At 64.3% G+C, this 18205-nt stretch overlaps 1 protein-coding gene across 1 annotated transcript; it reads right to left on the bottom strand.

Moving 5' to 3' along the window:
- Positions 1–10271: 10271 nt before the first annotated feature.
- Positions 10272–18177, bottom strand: MPV17 (mitochondrial inner membrane protein MPV17). The gene is made up of 7 exons (XM_054293445.1): positions 18105–18177; positions 13191–13306; positions 12771–12863; positions 12458–12553; positions 10809–10841; positions 10511–10563; positions 10272–10426 (listed from the first exon to the last, which is right to left on the bottom strand). Exons 1-7 carry the CDS (start codon positions 18175–18177, stop codon positions 10357–10359), a joined length of 534 nt encoding a protein of 177 aa, XP_054149420.1. The 3' UTR covers positions 10272–10356.
- Positions 18178–18205: the final 28 nt, after the last annotated feature.

Raw genomic sequence — 18205 nt, forward strand, 5'->3', positions numbered from 1 at the left:
GCAGCCAGCGCTGCATTCCTGCCTTGCAGCCAGCGCTGCATTCCTGCATTGGGGCAGCCAGCGCTGCATTCCTGCTTTAGAGTAACCAGCGCTGCATTCCTGCTTTAGAGCAACCAGCTTTGCATTCCTGCTTTGGGGCAGCCAGCGCTGCATTCTTGCCTTTCCAGGCCCCACCTTGCCCAGAGCTGCTCCCATCCATGCAGGATTTGCCATCATCTCTCTCCAGAGTCTCCTGCAGCTCCTCTTGGCTGGGGGCGCCTGTTTACAGGTGGATTCTGCATCCCAAACCCATCCTGCACTGTCCACATCTCTAATCTTTCTGCTCCAGGTTCAGGACTCTGCAGCAGATTTCACAGAATTCACAGAATTCACAGAATTCACAGGATCACAGATTTCACAGAATGCACAGAATTCACAGAATCACAGAATTCACAGAATTCACAGAATTCACAGAATTCACAGATTTCACAGAATTCACAGAATTCCCAGAATTACAGAATTCACAGAATTCACAGATTTCACAGATTTCACAGAATTCACAGATTTCACAGGATCACAGAATTCACAGATTTCACAGATTTCACAGATTTCACAGAATTCACAGTATTCACAGAATTCACACAATCCCCAGGTTGGAAGAGACCTCCAATTCCATCGAGTCCAACCCATTCCCAACATCTCAACTCAGCCCTGGCCCCCAGTGCCACATCCAGGCTCTGTTAAACACACCCAGGGGTGGGGACTCCACCACCTCCCCGGGCAGAACATTCCAGAACTTTATTCTCGGGTTTGTTGCTGCTGGAATGGCTCCTGAGGTATTAAAGAGTCTTTTTTCCCAGCCCCACACTCGATTAAGAAGTCAGGATTCTCAGCTCTGGTTCTCAGGGTTGTTTATTTTCTCTTATTTATTCCATTCTTTCTCTGACCTGCTGAGATCTGTCCAGCAGGTCGGGTTGTGGCACAGTCCTGCCCTTGGGATGGAGTTGGCTTTTTATACTAAAAACTGTGTGTGCTTTATTTGCAATAATTTCCCAATACCTATCACCTATGTTAGGCAGTCTGTCTCTGCTCTAAACCAACCCAGAAGTGCCACCAGCACAGCAGAAGATGGAGGACAAGAAGGAGGAGGAGGAAGGACAGGACATGCCCAGATTCCTCCATCTTGCCTCCTGAACCCCCATTCTAAACCCCCAAAATTCTACATTTTCACCCTGTCACAAATTCACTCTCATTCTGTTCAAACTCTCGTGGCTTGTAATTCCTCACACAAAGTTGGGAATTGTTTCTATGGGCTAAAATCAAAGACACAGGTGTCTTTGACTCCATGCCAAGGTCTCTGAGCCCCTGCCAGGGTCTGGACTCACCCAGGGCAGCCAAGGAATGTCCTGGGTCCCGACGCTTTATCGCCCTTTCTGTAAAGAACTTTTTCCTGGTATCCAACCCATATTTCCCCTGGTGCAGCTTGAGGCTGATATATCTAACAGACAGACTTGAGTCCCCAAAGCCTTTTTTTCAGGAATATGAAATGTTTGGCAACACCAGCCAACCAGAAAACTGCCTGATGAACACCAACAAACGTTTTCATTAATTACAGCTAGGTGATTCTGTAAAATCCATTTAACAATTTCTCAGGGGTTATTCCTTGCTTTGTGCTTCCTCCCTGAATTTTCTCTCTTGTTTTTGGGTGATTAACACAGCAAAGGATAAATTTTTAACTACTCTGTGTGCAAAACTTCGCATCTTGCATCCAAAATATGTTTGGCTGAAAGCAGGGATGCATCTGCTCCTGCGTGTGTCTCTTGATGCAGCCTTTGAAGCTGGGTTTCCATTACCTTCAGGAGCTGCTTTCCAGGTGTTTTCCACCACCCTTCTTTATTTCTATTACAGTCAAGCTGTTCCCCTCATTGTTTCTCTCCTGTGGTACAGTTTGTTGGAGGCGAATCCACACAGGTTTATGGAACCAAAGCTCCTTCACCATTTGGCTTCCTCAATGCAGCTGCTTCTACTGCTGGATCTGCTCTTCCGTTTCCCTTTTCAATATTTGGATTCTTTCTCTGGGGGGCTCTGCAGTGCATTATTGTGATGTTCTTTGCCTGAAGAACTGCTTTCCCTGTCTTTGGAATTTCAGCTCCAAATTTTTCTGAACTCCCTGTTAGGTTAAAGCTCCTTGCTGATCCCAAACTGTTCCACGAGCATGGGCTGTGCCAAAGGCAGGTTTTGAGTCAGTATAAATATTTTTAGTTTTAGTTTTAGTTTTAGTTTTGGTTTTGGTTTTAGTTTTTGTGTTTATTTTTATTTTTATTTTTATTTTTTATTTTTTATTTTCATTTTAAATTTTCATGTTTATTTTTTATTTTGTTTATTTTTGTTTATTTTGTTTATTTTATTTTTGTTTTTATTTTTATTTTTAATTTAATTTAATTTAATTTTTATTTTATTTTTATTTTATTTTTATTTTTATTTTATATTTTATTTTTATTTTTATTTTTATTTTTATTTATTTAATATGTCTTCCTGTCTTCAGCCCAATGGCAGGGCCCAAGTGAGAGCTCCCAGTCTGGTTTTCTGGAGGCAGTGGACTGTTTTCCAGTGCCCACAGTGTGCCCCCATTTCCCATCTCCATTCTGTCAGTAAACACCTGCACAGCTGGCACAGCTGGCACAGCAGATCCCTCCCCAGCGGTGCCAAAGGACACTGGCATGCAGAGAAGGTGATGGGGCTGCATCCCCACCAGCCCCAGCCCTGCTGTCAGGGCTGGCTGGAGGAGGCTGTCCAAGTCCTGTCCAGGCTGGGGTAAATGTCTCCTGGGAGGGGCTGTCCCACCACAACCCCTCTGCCAGCACGGCCTTCCAGCTCCAGGGCTCTGGGGAATTTCCCCATTCAGTGCCAGGGGCCGCAGCAGGAGCAGCTGCAGCAGGGCCTGCAGAGGGGATCTCCAGCCCTGAGCTCGTTCCCAAGGCTGTGCTCCCCACTCCTGTGTCCCTGGGAGCAGAGCCAGGGGGCACTGAGAGCAGCTGCTGTGGGGTGGGAGTGGGAGGGCTGCACCCCCTCAGTGCTGCCTGCAGCCCTGAGCACCGACCCCACTGCTGCCACGTCCCCACGTCCCGCCAGGGACCCCATCAGGAGCAGCACTTGCGCTCCAGCCCTGCCCTGCTGCCCTTCCTGCAGCTGTGGGATGTCATCGAGGAATTTCTGCCTGGTTTGGTGGGGACATCCAGTCCCATCCATGGCCACAGGCAGGGACACCTCCACAGGCCAAGCTGGAGACCCCAGAGAGGGCCAGAGCCCCCAGCAGGAACCTGAACCTCCCCCAGCTGCCTCAGCAGCTTCATGCCTGTCCTCAAGAACCAGAGCCCACCACAGTGCCCCGGTCCCACCCACAACTCCAGCCCTGACCCACCGAGGGTCCCTCAGGGCTTCCCCTCACTCCTGGAGCTCCCACGTGGGTTTGGCCACGTCCCCCACAATGGCCTGTGTCTGTCTGTCTGTCCCTCCTGCAGCTCCCCCATGCTGGGGAGGCACTGCTTCCCTGCTCGTGTCCCACCCGTGGGCAATGGGTGCAGCCCCCTGTGCCTGGCTCAGGGGGGGTGAGGATCCCTTGTTCCCATCCCTCTGCCCCGTTTGCTTCCCTCTGCTCCCACACCGGGGGCTGCGAGCATCTCCTGCCCCTGAAGGACACGGTGTGTCACTCCTGGCCCACAGCACACACGGCCTGGGGGGGTTTGTGCTGCTGGCCCGGCTGCTCCTACCCAGCCCTGGCCCATCTCACCCTGTCCCGAGCCCTTGGTCCCTTCCCAGTGAGCCCTTTCCCTGTTCCCAGTGTTTGTCCCTTACCAGTAAACCCATTCCACCACTCCCAGTGAAGTTGTTTCCCCATCCCTGGAGAGCCCCTTCTTCATTCCCGATTGTCCCATTCCCAGTTCCTGCTGACCCCACTCCCTCATTCCCACTGAGCCTATTCCCTCTTTTCCCCATTCCCACTGAGCCTCTCTCCCCATTCCCACTGAGCCTATTCCCCATTCCCACTGAGCCTATTCCGTCTTTCCCCATTCCCACTGAGCCTATTCCCCACTCCCCATTCCCACTGAGCCTCTCTCCCCATTCCCACTGAGCCTATTCCCCACTCCCCATTCCCACTGAGCCTCTCTCCCCATTCCCACTGAGCCTCTCTCCCCATTCCCACTGAGCCTGTTTCCCCGTTCCCCATTCCCGGTGAGCCCGTTCCCAGTTTGCCCAGTCCCTGGCCCTGCACAGCCTCAATTGCCCGCACCCCGCACTCGCTCACGCCTCGGTTTCCACCACGTTTTATTACAAAACCGCTGCGGGCCGGTCCCGGTGCCGCTCCCGGTGCCACTCCCGGTGCCGCTCCCGCTCGCGGCGGGCTCAGCCCGTGCCGGTGCCGGTGCCGAGCGCTCACAGCGCGGAGGCCGAGGCGGGGGCGGGAGGCGGCGCAGCCCCGGGGCCCGGGGCGTCCGGGGGGTTTCGGGATGTCCCGGAGGGTTCGGGGTGTCCCGGTCTCAGCGCCCCACGGCGTCGAGGATGCGGCGGTTGGAGTCGGCGCGGGCGCGCTGGCTCTGGGCGCGGGCGAGCAGCAGGAGGTGCCGCAGGAGGTGGAACGTGAGGTCGATGGAGAGCGGCGGCTCGTCCCGCCGCCCTCGCCACGGCCCCGGGGGCGGCGGCGCCAGCGGCGGCCACAGCGGCGGGTCCCGGTCCCCGGTCGCGGCCGCCGGGACGGAGCCGTCGGTGGTGGCGGGGCGGGCGGCGGCGGGCGGCGGGCGGGCGAGCAGCAGCAGGAGGGTGAGCAGTGCCCGCCGCATCCTCGGTCCCTCCGCACCTGCGGGGCAGGGGCTCAGCGCCGCGGCAGAGAGCGGGGCGGCGGCGGCGGCCCGACGGGGACCGCGGCCCCTCCGTTCCCGGCCGCCCCGTCCCGTCCCCTCCGCGCACCCCGGCCCCGGCGCCGCCCCTGCCCAGTTCCCGAGCCCCGGCCCGTACCCGGTGCGCTGTGCCCTGTTCCTGCCGGTGCCGGCAGCGCAGCGAGGGCGATGGGTCCCGCGGGAGCTGAGCCGGCGGCGCGGCCCGCGGTTATATGGGCCCGGGAGCCCGGGCTGACGTCAGCGCCGGGCACGCACCGGGCGGCGGGGGCGGGGGACCGGGGGGCACCGGAGCGGCGGGGAGCGGGCCCCCGGCGGCGGGACGGGGAGCGGGAGCGGCAGAGCCCGCTCTCCTCGGTGTCGGGAGCCGCCGCTCCGGTTCTGCTCTGCCGCCCACCGAAGAGGCGCGGCGGGGCCGGGGCCGGTGGGAGCAGGTGCCTCGGGCCGTGCTAACCCTCGCTTCCCCGGTGCCCCGGTTTCGCCGGTGCCCCCGAACCCTCTCGCGGCTCTGCCGCATCTCCAGCCTCGTTCTCCGCCGCTGTCCGCGGTGCTGAACGGCCGGGACGAGCTGGGGCACCGGGGCCGGTCAGCTCCCGGTGAGCCCCCGGTGGGCCCCCGGTGAGCTGTACCGGGCTGAGCCGCGGCTTCTCGGCGTGGAACCCTCGCGTTCCCGGGCGGAACGGCCGCGCCGAGCAGCGGCGGCACCGGGGCCGGGACGGCGGGGGGATCCCGGGGCGGAGGCGGGGACGCCCCGAGCACCGGCAGCTCCGGGACGGGGCGGTCACGGTGGGACCCCCATCCCGGCCGCGGCTCGGGGTCCGGGCAGGGCGGGCGGTGCCGAGGTCAGAGCGCAGGCCGGGGCCGCAGACGCCCCGAGCGCAGCGGCGGCACCGGCCAAGTCCTGTGAGTCATAGGATGGAGGCACCGGAGCTGGCAGCGCCGCGCTCGATGCAGGGTGTTCCGTCGGGGCACCGGCACCGCTGCCAAACGGTGAGGTGGCTGCTGGGGCTCCTCACTCCTGTTGGCAGCCCCCGAGTGCGCCGCACTGCTGGCACTGCCCCCGAGTGATCCACACCCCTGCCCGCAGCCCCCCGAGTGCCCCGCATGGTGCCCGCAGCCCCCCGAGTGCACCGCACAGCTGGCATTCTCCCCGAGTGCCCCTCATGGTGCCTGGAGCCCCCCGAGTGCACCGCACGCTGCCAGCCGAGCGCAGCCGAGCTGACACCGAGCGCCGGTGCTGCAGGGGCCGGACCAGCGGGGCAGAGCCCGGATCAGTGGGGCAGAGCCGGGATCAGTGGGGCAGAGCCCGGACCAGCGGGGCAGAGCCCGGATCAGTGGGGCAGAGCCCGGACCAGCGGGGCAGAGCCCGGATCAGTGGGGCAGAACCCGGACCAGCGGGGCAGAGCCGGGATCAGTGGGGCAGAGCCCGGATCAGTGGGGCAGAGCCGGGCACGGGGGCTCACCCGGCTCACCCGGCCCTGGCACGGTGTGTCCCGCCCGGGGCACGGGGGTGGCGGGCACGGCCCCGCCCGCAGCGAGCAGCACACGGTGCCGTGCCCCGTGACGCGATCCGGCTGGCACCGAGGGCTGGCACCGGCCCCGTTCCCGCGGCGGCGGGCAGAGCCCTCGGCAGGGGCCGGGCTCACCCCGAGCCCCGGCTGCAGCCCCTGCTGTGCCCGCTGCCCCTGGGGACGAGTGGCCCGTTCCACGCGGCTCCTGCCGTGCTCGCAGCGCTCTCGCTGCTCACAGAGAGCCCCCTGCACGATCACAGGCAGCTGCAAGAGGCTCAGAGCTGCAAATCCCTGCCACCCCCAGCACCCGCCCCGCTGGCTGCACAGAGCATGAGCCCCACACAGAACGGGGGCTCCGAGGTAATGGTGCCATCCGTGCATGTCCCATCACTGTGTGACACACAGAGCCTGAGCCCTGCACAGAGCCTAAGCCCCACACAGAACCAGGGCCCGAGGCACTGCTGCCATCCCTGCACGGTCACATCACTGTGTGACACACAGAGCCTGAGCCCCACACAGAACCGGGGCCCTGAGGCACGAGTGCCCATCACTGTGTGACACACAGCCCCACACAGAGCCTGAGCCCCTCACAGAACCGAGACCCCCAGGCACTGCTGCCATCCCTGCACGGTCACATCACTGTGTGACACACAGAGCCTGAGCCCCGCACAGAACCGGGCCCCCAGTACAGCCCCCATGCACAGCCATCCGTGCATGTCCCATCACTGTGTGACACACAGCCCCACACAGAGCCTGAGCCCCACACAGAACCTGGCCCCGAGGCACTGCTGCCATCCATGCACGGTCACATCCCTGTGTGACACACAGCCCCAGCCCTGTGCTGCTGCACCGGGCATTGCTGGGGGGCAAAGGGCTGCAGCTGCAGCCCCTCCTGTCTCTGCCTCACCCCGCAGGCCTGGGCAGCATTTGCCCCCTCTGTGTGCCAGGCTGTACCCACCCGGCAGGAGCAGCCCCAAAGCTGGCTCAGCACAGAACCAGACCGTGGGGAGGATGAGGAGGGAGGAGGGCAGATGGTGAACACCCTTCTGAAGGCCACGCTGGCAGAGCCCAGGGGCTGCTGCTGCAGCATGGGGATGGCTCTGTCCAGCTGTGTGGGGCTGCAGCAGTGCAGGTGAGGGGCCAGGGCTCCACAGAGCTGAGAGGAACCACCATGGTGCCACCAGATCCACCGTGGTGCCACCAGATCCACCGTGGTGCCATCAGACCCACCGTGGTGCCACCAGATCCATGATGGTGCCACCAGATCCACCGTAGTGCCATCAGATCCACTGTGGTGCCACCAGATTCACTGTGGTGCCACCAGATCCACCGTGGTGCCATCAGACCCACCGTGGTGCCACCAGATCCACCTTGGTGCCACCAGACCCACCGTGGTGCCATCAGACCCACCGTGGTGCCACCAGATCCACCTTGGTGCCACCAGATCCACCTTGGTGCCACCAGACCCACCGAGCCGCCATCAGGTCCACTTGGAGGGCCTGGATGTGCTGGGCAGGGACACTGTGGGAGCTGGACACTGTGTATGTGTGGGACATTGTGTGTGCTTGCAGCCACTGTAGGTTGGGCATCCCCAGGGACACATCCCATGGCATGGACACACATCCCAAACATGGACACACATCCCATGGCATGGACACACATCCCAAACATGGACACACATCCCAAACATGGACACACATCACCAAACATGGACACACATCCCAAACATGGACACACATCCCAGACATGGACACACATCCCAAACATGGACACACATCCCCAAACATGGACACACATCCCAAACATGGACACACATCCCCAAACATGGACACACATCACCAAACATGGACACACATCCCAGACATGGACACACATCCCCAAACATGGACACACATCCCAGGGCATGGACACACATCCCAGACATGGACACACATCCCAGGCATGGACACACATCCCAGACATGGACACACATCACCAAACATGGACACACATCCCAAACATGGACACACATCCCCAAACATGGACACACATCCCAGGGCATGGACACACATCCCCAAACATGGACACACATCCCAGACATGGACACACATCCCAGACATGGACACACATCCCATGGCATGGACACACATCCCAGACATGGACACACATCCCAAACATGGACACACATCCCAGGCATGGACACACATCCCCAAACATGGACACACATCACCAAACATGGACACACATCCCAGACATGGACACACATCCCCAAACATGGACACACATCCCAGGGCATGGACACACATCCCAGACATGGACACACATCCCAGGCATGGACACACATCCCAGACATGGACACACATCACCAAACATGGACACACATCCCAAACATGGACACACATCCCCAAACATGGACACACATCCCAGACATGGACACACATCCCCAGAGTGTGGGTACACATGCCCAAGGGCAGCAGGCAGTGGCAGCAGCCCCGTGGGGCTTCTCTCGGGCACTACAGGCTGGGTATCTCATTCATGGCACAGCTGGGTTGTGGCCCTGGCTCAGACCCAGTTCCAGCCCTACCCCAAACCCTTCCTGAACCCTCCCTGGATGCACAGCCCTGCATCAGGCAAGCCCTAGCCCTGGGGGAACTGAGCACCCACCATCCTCTGGCTCCATGGACCTCCTTTCACTGCTCTGCAGCCGTGGAAGCACCACCACAGCCCGTGGAACAGCTCCAGCAGGACCCCCAAAGCACCATCCCCCCTCTGCAGAGCCCCCTCTCCTCTCCAGGCCATGGAACAGCTCCAGCAGGACCTGATGACCCCCAAAGCACCATCCGCCCTGTGCCAGAGCCCCCTCCCCTCTCCAGCCCTGGGGCAGCCCACCCAGCAGCCTGCAGCCCCCAGCCCATGCTGGGTGTCTCGAGATGAGGCAGAGAGGAGCTGTTGATCCAGAACAGAACAGAACAGAACAGAACAGAACAGAACAGAACAGCTGCTCTGGAACTGCGCCTTCAGGGCCTGGGGGCACGCCGGGCCACAAGGGCCGTGGCAATCAGAAGTGAAGGTTCTGTTTATTGGTGCTTTGCCTGCCCACAGCAGAGGCACAGCAAACGCTGTGTTCAGGGGAGCATGCCCAGCCTGCAGTGCCCAGCTCTGTGCCCCTGGCACAGCCAGGGCCAGCCCTGCCCCACTCGCACTGCTCTCTTCCCTGGGATGAGCCATGGGGAAGGTCAGAGCGACACTCGGGGCAGGAGCACGCTGTGGGCAGGGCTGGGAAAGGGCTGAGCACGGGTGGGCACAGCTGCTGCATGGCACGGTGAGCAGAGCCAGGCCTGTCCTGGCACCATCCCCTGCCCGGGGCAGCTGTGCCCATAGGGGCTGGTGCTCCCCTGAGGGAGGAGCAGGGGGGCTGCTGCAGGACCCTGCGTGCCCTGGCCTGCCCACGCCATGTGTGCCCACTGCCAGGGCACGGGCTGGGCACTGCCAGGGCTCAGCCGGGCACTGCCAGGGCTCAGGGTTCCTGTGGGATCAGGCCGGGCACAGCTGGGCACTGCCAGGGCTCAGCTGGGCACTGCCAGGGCTCAGGGCTCCAGTGGATGAGGCCGGGCACAGCTGGGCACTGCCAGGGCTCAGCTGGGCACTGCCAGGGCTCAGGGCTCCAGTGGATCAGGCTGGGCACAGCTGGGCACTGCCAGGGCTCAGCTGGGCACTGCCAGGGCTCAGGGCTCCAGTGGATCAGGCTGGGCACAGCTGGGCACTGCCAGGGCTCAGCTGGGCACTGCCAGGGCTCAGGGCTCCAGTGGATCAGGCTGGGCACAGCTGGGCACTGCCAGGGCTCAGCTGGGCACTGCCAGGGCTCAGGGCTCCAGTGGATCAGGCTGGGCACAGCTGGGCACTGCCAGGGCTCAGCTGGGCACTGCCAGGGCTCAGGGTTCCTGTGGGATCAGGCCGGGCACAGCTGGGCACTGCCATGGGACTCAGCTCCTGCCTCACATCCGATTCGCCTTCCAGGACAGGTAGCAGTTCCAGACGATGGCAACACACTGGACAACAGCCAGCCTGGGCACAGAGGGGACACAGAGGACAGGGTCTGCAGCTGCCAGCTCAGGGGGCAGGGACTGGGCACCAGGGCCACAACCCTACCTGTGCTGCAGAGGCACAAAGTAGAAGTTGGCGATTTGCACGGGTGGCCAGATCTGGGCAGAGAAGGGGAGGAGAGGTGAGGAGCCCTGCCAGGGTCCCTGTCCCACACCCAGCCCTGCCTGGCACTCAGGGCGTCCCACAGAGCCCACGGCAGGGGCAGGGACAGGGACAGGGACAGGGACAGGGGCAGGGACAGGGACAGGGACAGGGGCAGGGGCAGGGACAGGGGCAGGGACAGGGGCAGGGACAGGGACAGGGACAGGCACACAGACAGGGACAGGGACGTGCCAGCACTCACACAGTAATTGGTCACCAGGGCATCCAGGTAGTCCTGGAAGAGAAAGGAAGTGTGAGCACTCAGAGGGCCCCGTCCCTGCCACTGGTGCCCAGCTGCACTGCTGGGCACGGAGGCGCTGCAGCCCTGGCCGTACCCTCCACAGCCATGAGCGTGACCAGAGCCATCCCCCCCGAGAGCCCTTTGTGCCACGGCCAGGGCACACGGCTTGTCCCCCAGGGTGGGCTGTGAGCCCTTCCCAGCTCAGTGCTCCCCAGGCCCCTCCTGGGCAGCAGAGACGGAGCAGGGCACTGAGCTGGGCACTGCCTGGGAGCCCAGGGTGCTGCGGTGTCCTGGTGCCACAGCCATGGCCGTGTCCCAGCCCTGTCCCCCAGGCAGCAGGACGTGTCCCAGCCCTGTCCCATGGCAGAGGATGAGTCCCCGGGCAGCCTGGCCGTGTCCCAGCCCTGTCCCAGGACAACAGGACGAGTCCCCGGGCAGCCTGGCCGTGACTCAGCCGGCAGGGCAGGCTCCTGGAGGCGCTGGCAGCAGCCCAGCCCGGGGTGATGGATGCTCTGCTGACGCTTCCTCTGCGTGGGGACAGGCGGATGCGCCCCCAGCCAGGGCTGAGGGTGCTGCCAGTGCTGCTCCAGTCCAGCCAGCACCCCCGTCCTGGCCAGGGATCCCAGGGCCACAGCCTGCACCAGCCACCAGCCACAGCAGGATGCCCTGGGGAAGGCAAGGCAAGATCCACGGCATGAGCTGGTCAGGAACAGCAGGGCAAGATGGATGGAGTGCTCATGAAGTGCTCGTGCAAGGCAAGATCCATGGCATGAGCTGGTCAGGATGAGCAGAGGAAGATGGATGGAGTGCTCAGAGCGCTGCCTGTGCCCACGATCTGTCCACGCGTGCCCTCAGGGAGCTCAGAGCACCCCATGCCCGGCTGCGGCTTGCACAGAGCCTGAGGAAAGCAGAGCTGATGTGATCCTGCCCCAGGATCTGCCTCCTGCACTCTGGGGCAGGATGAGGGGCACGTGCTGGCAGGCCAGGTGTGGCAGGCTGGTGACTGGGTGCCCATGCAGAGGAATGATCCCAGGGTGGTGGCACTCAGCTCCAGCCAGGCTGGCAGGCCAGGTGTGACATGCAGGGTGCCCATGCAGAGGAATGATCCCAGGGTGGCGGCACTGGGGCAGAGCTCCAGCCAGGCTGCGCCGTTCACGGGCAGCCCCAGTGAGAGAGGCCGGTGTTGCTGTCCTGGCAGCCACACGACCACCCCACGGTGCCTCATCCTGGGGCAGGTGGGCACCCGCTCCCCAGTGACTCACCCTGCACACGCTGACTCAGCGTCCACACCGGTTCCCAGCAATTACCGTTAATGGGAGTCATCTCGGTAATTGCTCCGGAGCCCCAGCCAGAGCAGGGCTGGACTGCACGCCCGTGGCACCCGTGTCAGGCCCAGGTGGGACCCAGCACTCGCCCACAGGACTCCCGTGCCAGAGGAACTGGCCCTGGCACCAGCACTTGGGCTGGCAGCACTGGGCACCCAACACCCCAGGGCCGTGGGTGCCATGCCTGGGCACGGACACCAACGGGAGCAGCCAGCAGGGCCAGCCCAGGAGGAGCTGCCAGGGCCCCACAGTGCCCAGAGCAGCAGCAGCAGCAGCAGCACTCACCTGCTGGATCTTGGCCCAGTTCTCCTGCAGCGAGAGCCCGTTGGTGGCCCCTGTGACAGCCAGGAAGCAGCCAAGGAAGCACGGAGCGAAGCCCCCCTGCCAGAGAGGAGCCCGGGCCGATGTGAGGAGCTCGTGGTGCTTGGAGCCAGGCTGGCCACGGGCAGCTTTGAGCAAATGCCCACCCAGCCCTCCATGGCACTGAGCTGGGCCCAGCTCAGGCACTGGGCTCCCAGAGCAGGCTGGACACCTGGCACAGGTCAGTCCTGTGCCCACTGCCCAGCCCCACACAGCACCCTCAGCATGTCACACCAACCTGGTCCAGGATCACCTTCTTCACAGCCACAACTTTTGTGTTCCCTGGGATGAGCCAGTCCAGGATCCTGTACCAGCTGCCCACAACAGGGCCCTGCAGGAGCCAGCGGGTGAGGAGCAGCCTCTGTCCTCAGGGGTCAGGGCTGGGGCCTCCAGGGCTGGTTACACGGCCCTGCTCCAGCTCTGGACCACAAACACAAGCTCATCCTATGCTGCTCCTGCTCCATGGAACTGGCCCTGCCCATGGCTGCTGGAGTGGCACCAGGATGGCCCAACTCACAGCCCACCACCCCAGGCACCTTCAGCAGGCTCCCAGCCTGCTGAAAAACCCTCCCATCCCAATATCCCATCCCACTATCCCATGCCATGATCCCATGCCATGATCCCATGCCATGGTCCCGCCCCGCCCATCCCCACTCACCACAAAGCAGAAGCCAATGCCCATCATTTTCAGGGTGCGGGGACACTGGTGCCCATGCAGCCCCCGCTGCTCCACCAGCTGCTGTGCAATCACATCCCCAGCTCCCATCAGGGCCCCTGCAACCAGCACGGCCCACTCAGGCAGGCCAGGCCCCCGTGTGCCCCCTGCCCAGGGTGCCTGGGCCTGCTCAGCCCTGGTGGGGCTGTCCCAGTTGCAGCTGCCACGGCCTAACCAAACCCCATGGCACCAAACCCCATGGCACCAAACCCATGGCACAGGAGTCCCACCCTGCCAAGTGCCTCAGGGCTCTCACTGCAGCATCTCTGCTCTAAACGGTGTCCAGCTGCACCTGGACATGGGGCCGACCCATCAGCCAGGCTCCACGGTGCCCTCAGAGCAGAGCCTGCCCAGCTGCTGCCCATGATCTGCACGGCAGCCTCTCCCTGGGCACCGGGCAGGCTCTGCCCACTGTGATCCCTCTCTGCCCACCGTGATCCCCTCTCCCTGCAGACCAGCTCTCTGCCCGGGCCGGCTCTGCCCACCGTGATCCCCTCCCTGCCCGTGTCCCCCGCCCCACCAGCCGGGCTGGGCACAGTGTGTGCTCCCCGCTGCCCAGGCTGCCCCTGGCCACAGCCGGCAGCTGGCACAGCTCCTGGCCCCGTTCCTGACCGGTGTCCTGGTGGGGCGCTGCCCGGCTGGGGCTCTGGCAGCTCCCGCTCCATCCCACACCCCTGACCCCTTCGACGCAACTCAGCTGGCCCGGTGCTGCCCCTGCAGCTGCTCCCCGGCCCCGGCGGCTCCCGCTCCCTCTCCCCGCTCCCCCGGGACGGTTCCCTGGCAGGTCTCCAGCCCCGCTGCTGCTCTGCTCCGTCCCGGGAGCCCTGGGCCCAGCAAACCCTCGGCCTGAGGGGTGCAGCCCCAGCAGCCCCTGCCTGACAGCCCCAGGGTTGTGGTACCAGCCCTGTCCCGGGGACTTTGTCAGCGGCTCCTCATGGACAAGGGCCCAGCTCCCTGTCCCCACGCCATGCCAGGTGGTCCCTGAAGCTCACCGGCATCGCCAGCCCGGGCTCTGCAGCCCCACAGAGCACCACTGCTGCTTCACAGGCTCCATGTCCCACCCCCGACCAGCCCCAGGATCTGGGGGTCTGTCCCCTGCACCCCCCATGACGGCAGATCAGCCCCTCCAGCTCGTGGGCCACAACGGCACCGGGCAGGGGATGGAGGCAGGCATGGGACTCCAGGCCAGAACAGCCAGAGCTCCGGTGCTGGCACGGCAGCACTGCCTGGAGCTGCATTCCTTGGAGCTGCATTCCTTGGAGCAGCACTGCCTGGAGCTGCATTCCCAGAGCTGCATTCCTTGGAGCAGCACTGTCTGGAGCTGCATTCCCAGAGCTGCATTCCTTGGAGCAGCACTGCCTGGAGCTGCATTCCCAGAGCTGCATTCCTTGGAGCAGCACTGCCTGGAGCTGCATTCCCAGAGCTGCATTCCTTGGAGCAGCACTGTCTGGAGCTGCATTCCCAGAGCTGCATTCCTTGGAGCAGCACTGTCTGGAGCTGCACTCCCAGAGCTGCATTCCCAGAGCAGCACTCCCAGGAGCAGGGGCACAGCTCTCATGGAGACCACAGCAGGCACTGCTGTTACTCATCCAGTGCCGAAGGCTCCGGGTACAGTGCCCACAAGTGATGAGGCTGTGAGGAGGGACAGGCCTGTCTGTGCATCTGCAACCATTCCTGGGGCTGGGGATGCAGCCAGATCCAGCCCCCTGCAAAGACTTTGGCAGCAGTGCCTGCCCAGGGTGCCACCAGCACTGCCCAAGCACAGCTCCTGTGGGGCTGGAGCCTTCATCCCAGACTAACCCAGGGTGCCACTGGCACTGCCCAAACGCAGCTCCTGTGGGGTTGGAGCCTTCATCCCAGCCTAGCCCCGTGCCCAGGGTGCCACTGGCACTGCCCAAACGCAGCTCCTGTGGGGCTGGAGCCTTCATCCCAGCCTAACCCCGTGCCCAGGGTGCCAAGCTGACCCTCAGGTCCATGTTCTTGTGGCCAGAGGACTCTGAACGGGGCCCAGACCTAAGTAGGGCACCTCCATCTCCTTGGCCATGGCAGTGCCCTGGCAGCAGCAGGGCGGGCACTGCTCTCCACAGGCAGGGGACAGCAGGTCACAGCTGCAGGCACGTGCTGCTGCTGCCCACTGAGTGCAGGCCCTGCTGGCAGCCTGGCCCAGGCCCAGCATGCAGGAGGCAGAGCCCTGCTGACCCCAGCCCTGGGACTGCAGCGTGGCCAGCAAGGGTGCCCGGGCACAGAGGGCACGGCCAGCTGCCAGCAGCGCCCTGGCGTGGCCCCAGCTGGCAGCACGGGGTCCCTGGGAGCAGCAGGACAAGGCTGGAGGCCGGGATGGAGCTGGCACAGGGCACGGGAAGCTGCACGGACACTGCACAGGCAGCAGGTGAGGGGCTGAGCCTGGCCGTGGTGGGGATCACCTGTGGGAGCTCCGAGGAGAGCAGGAGCGAGGGAGCGGGGAGAGGAGAGCAAGAGCGAGGAGAACAGGAGCAAGGAGAACAGGAGAGAAGAGAGCAGGAGCGAGGAGAGCAGGAGCGTTCCTCGTGGCTGGAGCAGGGAGAGCCGAGCAGGGAGAGCCCAGCCCCAGGCCGGGGCAGCCATGTCCAGCAGCAGCCCAGCAGGCACAGAGGCCGTGCCCGGCCCTGCAGGCGGGCAGAGCCCGGGGCAGGGCTGTGCCACAGCTCCCAGGGAAGCAGCAGCAGGCAGAGCACAGCCCGGAGCCAGGCCGGCAGGGGAGGCGAGGGCAGTGCCCGCCCCGGGCAGCCCCTCCCAGCCTCTGGCCAAGCACAGCGGGCCGTGCTGCCAGCAATCGGCTCCGTGACAGCCGATAAAAATAACAGCGGGAACAGCTAAGCGGCCTGGCAGCGCCCCAGGCAGGGGGGGCACCGTGCCACCCCCCTGCTGCCAGCGGGGCTGAGAGCCAGGGGCTGAGGGGCTGCACAGGGAGGGGAGCCCCCAGCTCAGGATGGGCACCCCAGAGCCCCCAGCTCAGGATGGGCACCCCCAGTTCAGCAGGGGCAGGGCAGGGGTGACAGGGGGGCTGCAGCAGGGGGGGCAGCAAGGAGCATACAGGGACCCCCCAGCTCCCACCCACCCACAGCACAGCCCCTGCTGTGACTTGTGACTGCCCAGGGTTACAGCTCAGCATCCATCCCTCCAGGTGGGGGGGGGCCGGGACAGTGTCCCCCCGGGTCTGGGTGTGAGTGTCCCCCTGGGACAGTGTCCCCCCGGGTCTGTGGGTGAGGGCTGCGCCTCCTGACAGTCCCCACGAGCGCTCTGGCTCCAGCACAGAGCCCTGACAGAGCTGTCCTGAGTCTGGAGCTCCAGCACAGAGCCCCTGGCACAGATCTCCAGAGCCAGCAGTGGGCCACGGCCCTTCCCTAGTGTGACATAAGGGGTCCCTGCCGAGCCCAGGCCATAGCAGCACCTCCTCCCCCTAAGACGGCCCCCGGAGGCACTGAAGACCCCCTGCCCTGCCTCCTGCACTGTGACGGTGCCTGCACAGCGGGGCGAGGGGTGTGTGCCAGGGCAGGCTGTGGCTGTGGCAAGGAGGAGCGGCCAGGAGGGGCATGTGCAGAGCAGTCTGTGTGCCAGGGCAGGGCAGGGGCTGTGGGGCAGGGCAGGGGCTGTGTGCCAGGGCAGGGGCTGTGTGCTGAGGCAGGGGCTGTGTGCCGGGGCAGGGGCTGTGTGCCGGGGCAGGGGCTGTGGGGCAGGGCAGGGGCTGTGTGCCAGGGCAGGGGCTGTGTGCTGAGGCAGGGGCTGTGTGCCGGGGCAGGGGCTGTGTGCCGGGGCAGGGCAGGGGCTGTGTGCTGAGGCAGGGGCTGTGTGCCGGGGCAGGGGCTGTGTGCCGGGGCAGGGCAGGGGCTGTGTGCTGAGGCAGGGGCTGTGTGCCGGGGCAGGGGCTGTGTGCTGGGGCAGGGGCTGTGTGCTGAGGCAGGGGCTGTGTGCCGGGGCAGGGGCTGTGTGCCGGGGCAGGGCAGGGGCTGTGTGCCGAGGCAGGGGCTGTGTGCCGGGGCAGGGCAGGGGCTGTGTGCTGGGGCAGGCTGTGTGCCGGGGCAGGGGCTGTGTGCCGGGGCAGGGGCTGTGTGCCGGGGCAGGGGCTGTGTGCCGGGGCAGGGGCTGTGTGCTGGGGCAGGGCAGGGGCTGTGTGCTGAGGCAGGGGCTGTGTGCCGGGGCAGGGGCTGTGTGCCGGGGCAGGGGCTGTGTGCCGGGGCAGGGCAGGGGCTGTGTGCTGAGGCAGGGGCTGTGTGCCGGGGCAGGGCAGGGGCTGTGTGCTGGGGCAGGCTGTGTACCGGGAGCGGGGTATGAGCAGTGTTCCGGGGTAGGGGCTGTGTGTCGGGAGCGGGATACGGGCAGCGTGCCGGAGCAGGCTATGTGCGGGGAACGGGGTACCGGCAGTGTTCCGGGGGGGCTGTGTGCCGGGGGCGGGGTACGGGCAATGTTCCGGGGCAGTCTGTGCGCCGGGGCAGTGTTCCGGCGCAGGCTGTGAGCCGGGAGTGGAGTACAGGGAGCAGTCTGTGTGCCGGGGCAGGGCAGGGGCTGTGTGCCGGGAGGGCGGTACGGGCAGTGTTCCGGGGCAGGGGCTGTGTGCCGGGAGCGGGGCACGGGCAGTGTTCAGGGGCAGGGGCTGTGTGCCGGGAGCGGGGTACAGGGAGCAGTCTGTGTGCCCGGAGCGGGGTTACGGGCAGTGTTCCGGGGCTGGCTGTGTGCCGGAGCAGTCTGTGTGCCGGGAGGGCGGTACGGGCAGTGTTCCGGGGCAGGGGCTGTGTGCCGGGAGCGGGGCACGGGCAGTGTTCAGGGGTCCGTGTGCGGGGCCGGGGGTCTGAGGGCGCGGGGGCCGGGCCCGTCCCTTACCGGCCGTGAGCGCCTGCGCCGCCCCGGGCCGCCGCGCCAGCAGCCGCCCGCAGCCCCTCCAGAGCGCCGCCATGGCCCCGCGCGTCGCGGCGCGGTGACGC

Source organism: Melozone crissalis, unplaced genomic scaffold (genome assembly GCF_028551555.1).
Source record: "Melozone crissalis strain CALT ecotype California unplaced genomic scaffold, PUWL_Pcris_2 ptg000150l_1, whole genome shotgun sequence".
In the NCBI taxonomy this organism is placed as follows: domain Eukaryota; kingdom Metazoa; phylum Chordata; class Aves; order Passeriformes; family Passerellidae; genus Melozone; species Melozone crissalis.

Coding starts and splice junctions, on each gene's coding strand:
- MPV17 (XM_054293445.1), bottom strand. CDS start 18,177: ATGGCGGCGCTCTGGAGGGGCTGCGGGCGGCTGCTGGCGCGGCGGCCC. Junction 13,307..18,104: donor GGCGCAGGCGCTCACGGCCG/GTAAGGGACGGG, acceptor TGCTGGTTGCAG/GGGCCCTGATGGGAGCTGGG. Junction 10,842..12,457: donor ACTGGGCCAAGATCCAGCAG/GTGAGTGCTGCT, acceptor TTTCTCTTCCAG/GACTACCTGGATGCCCTGGT.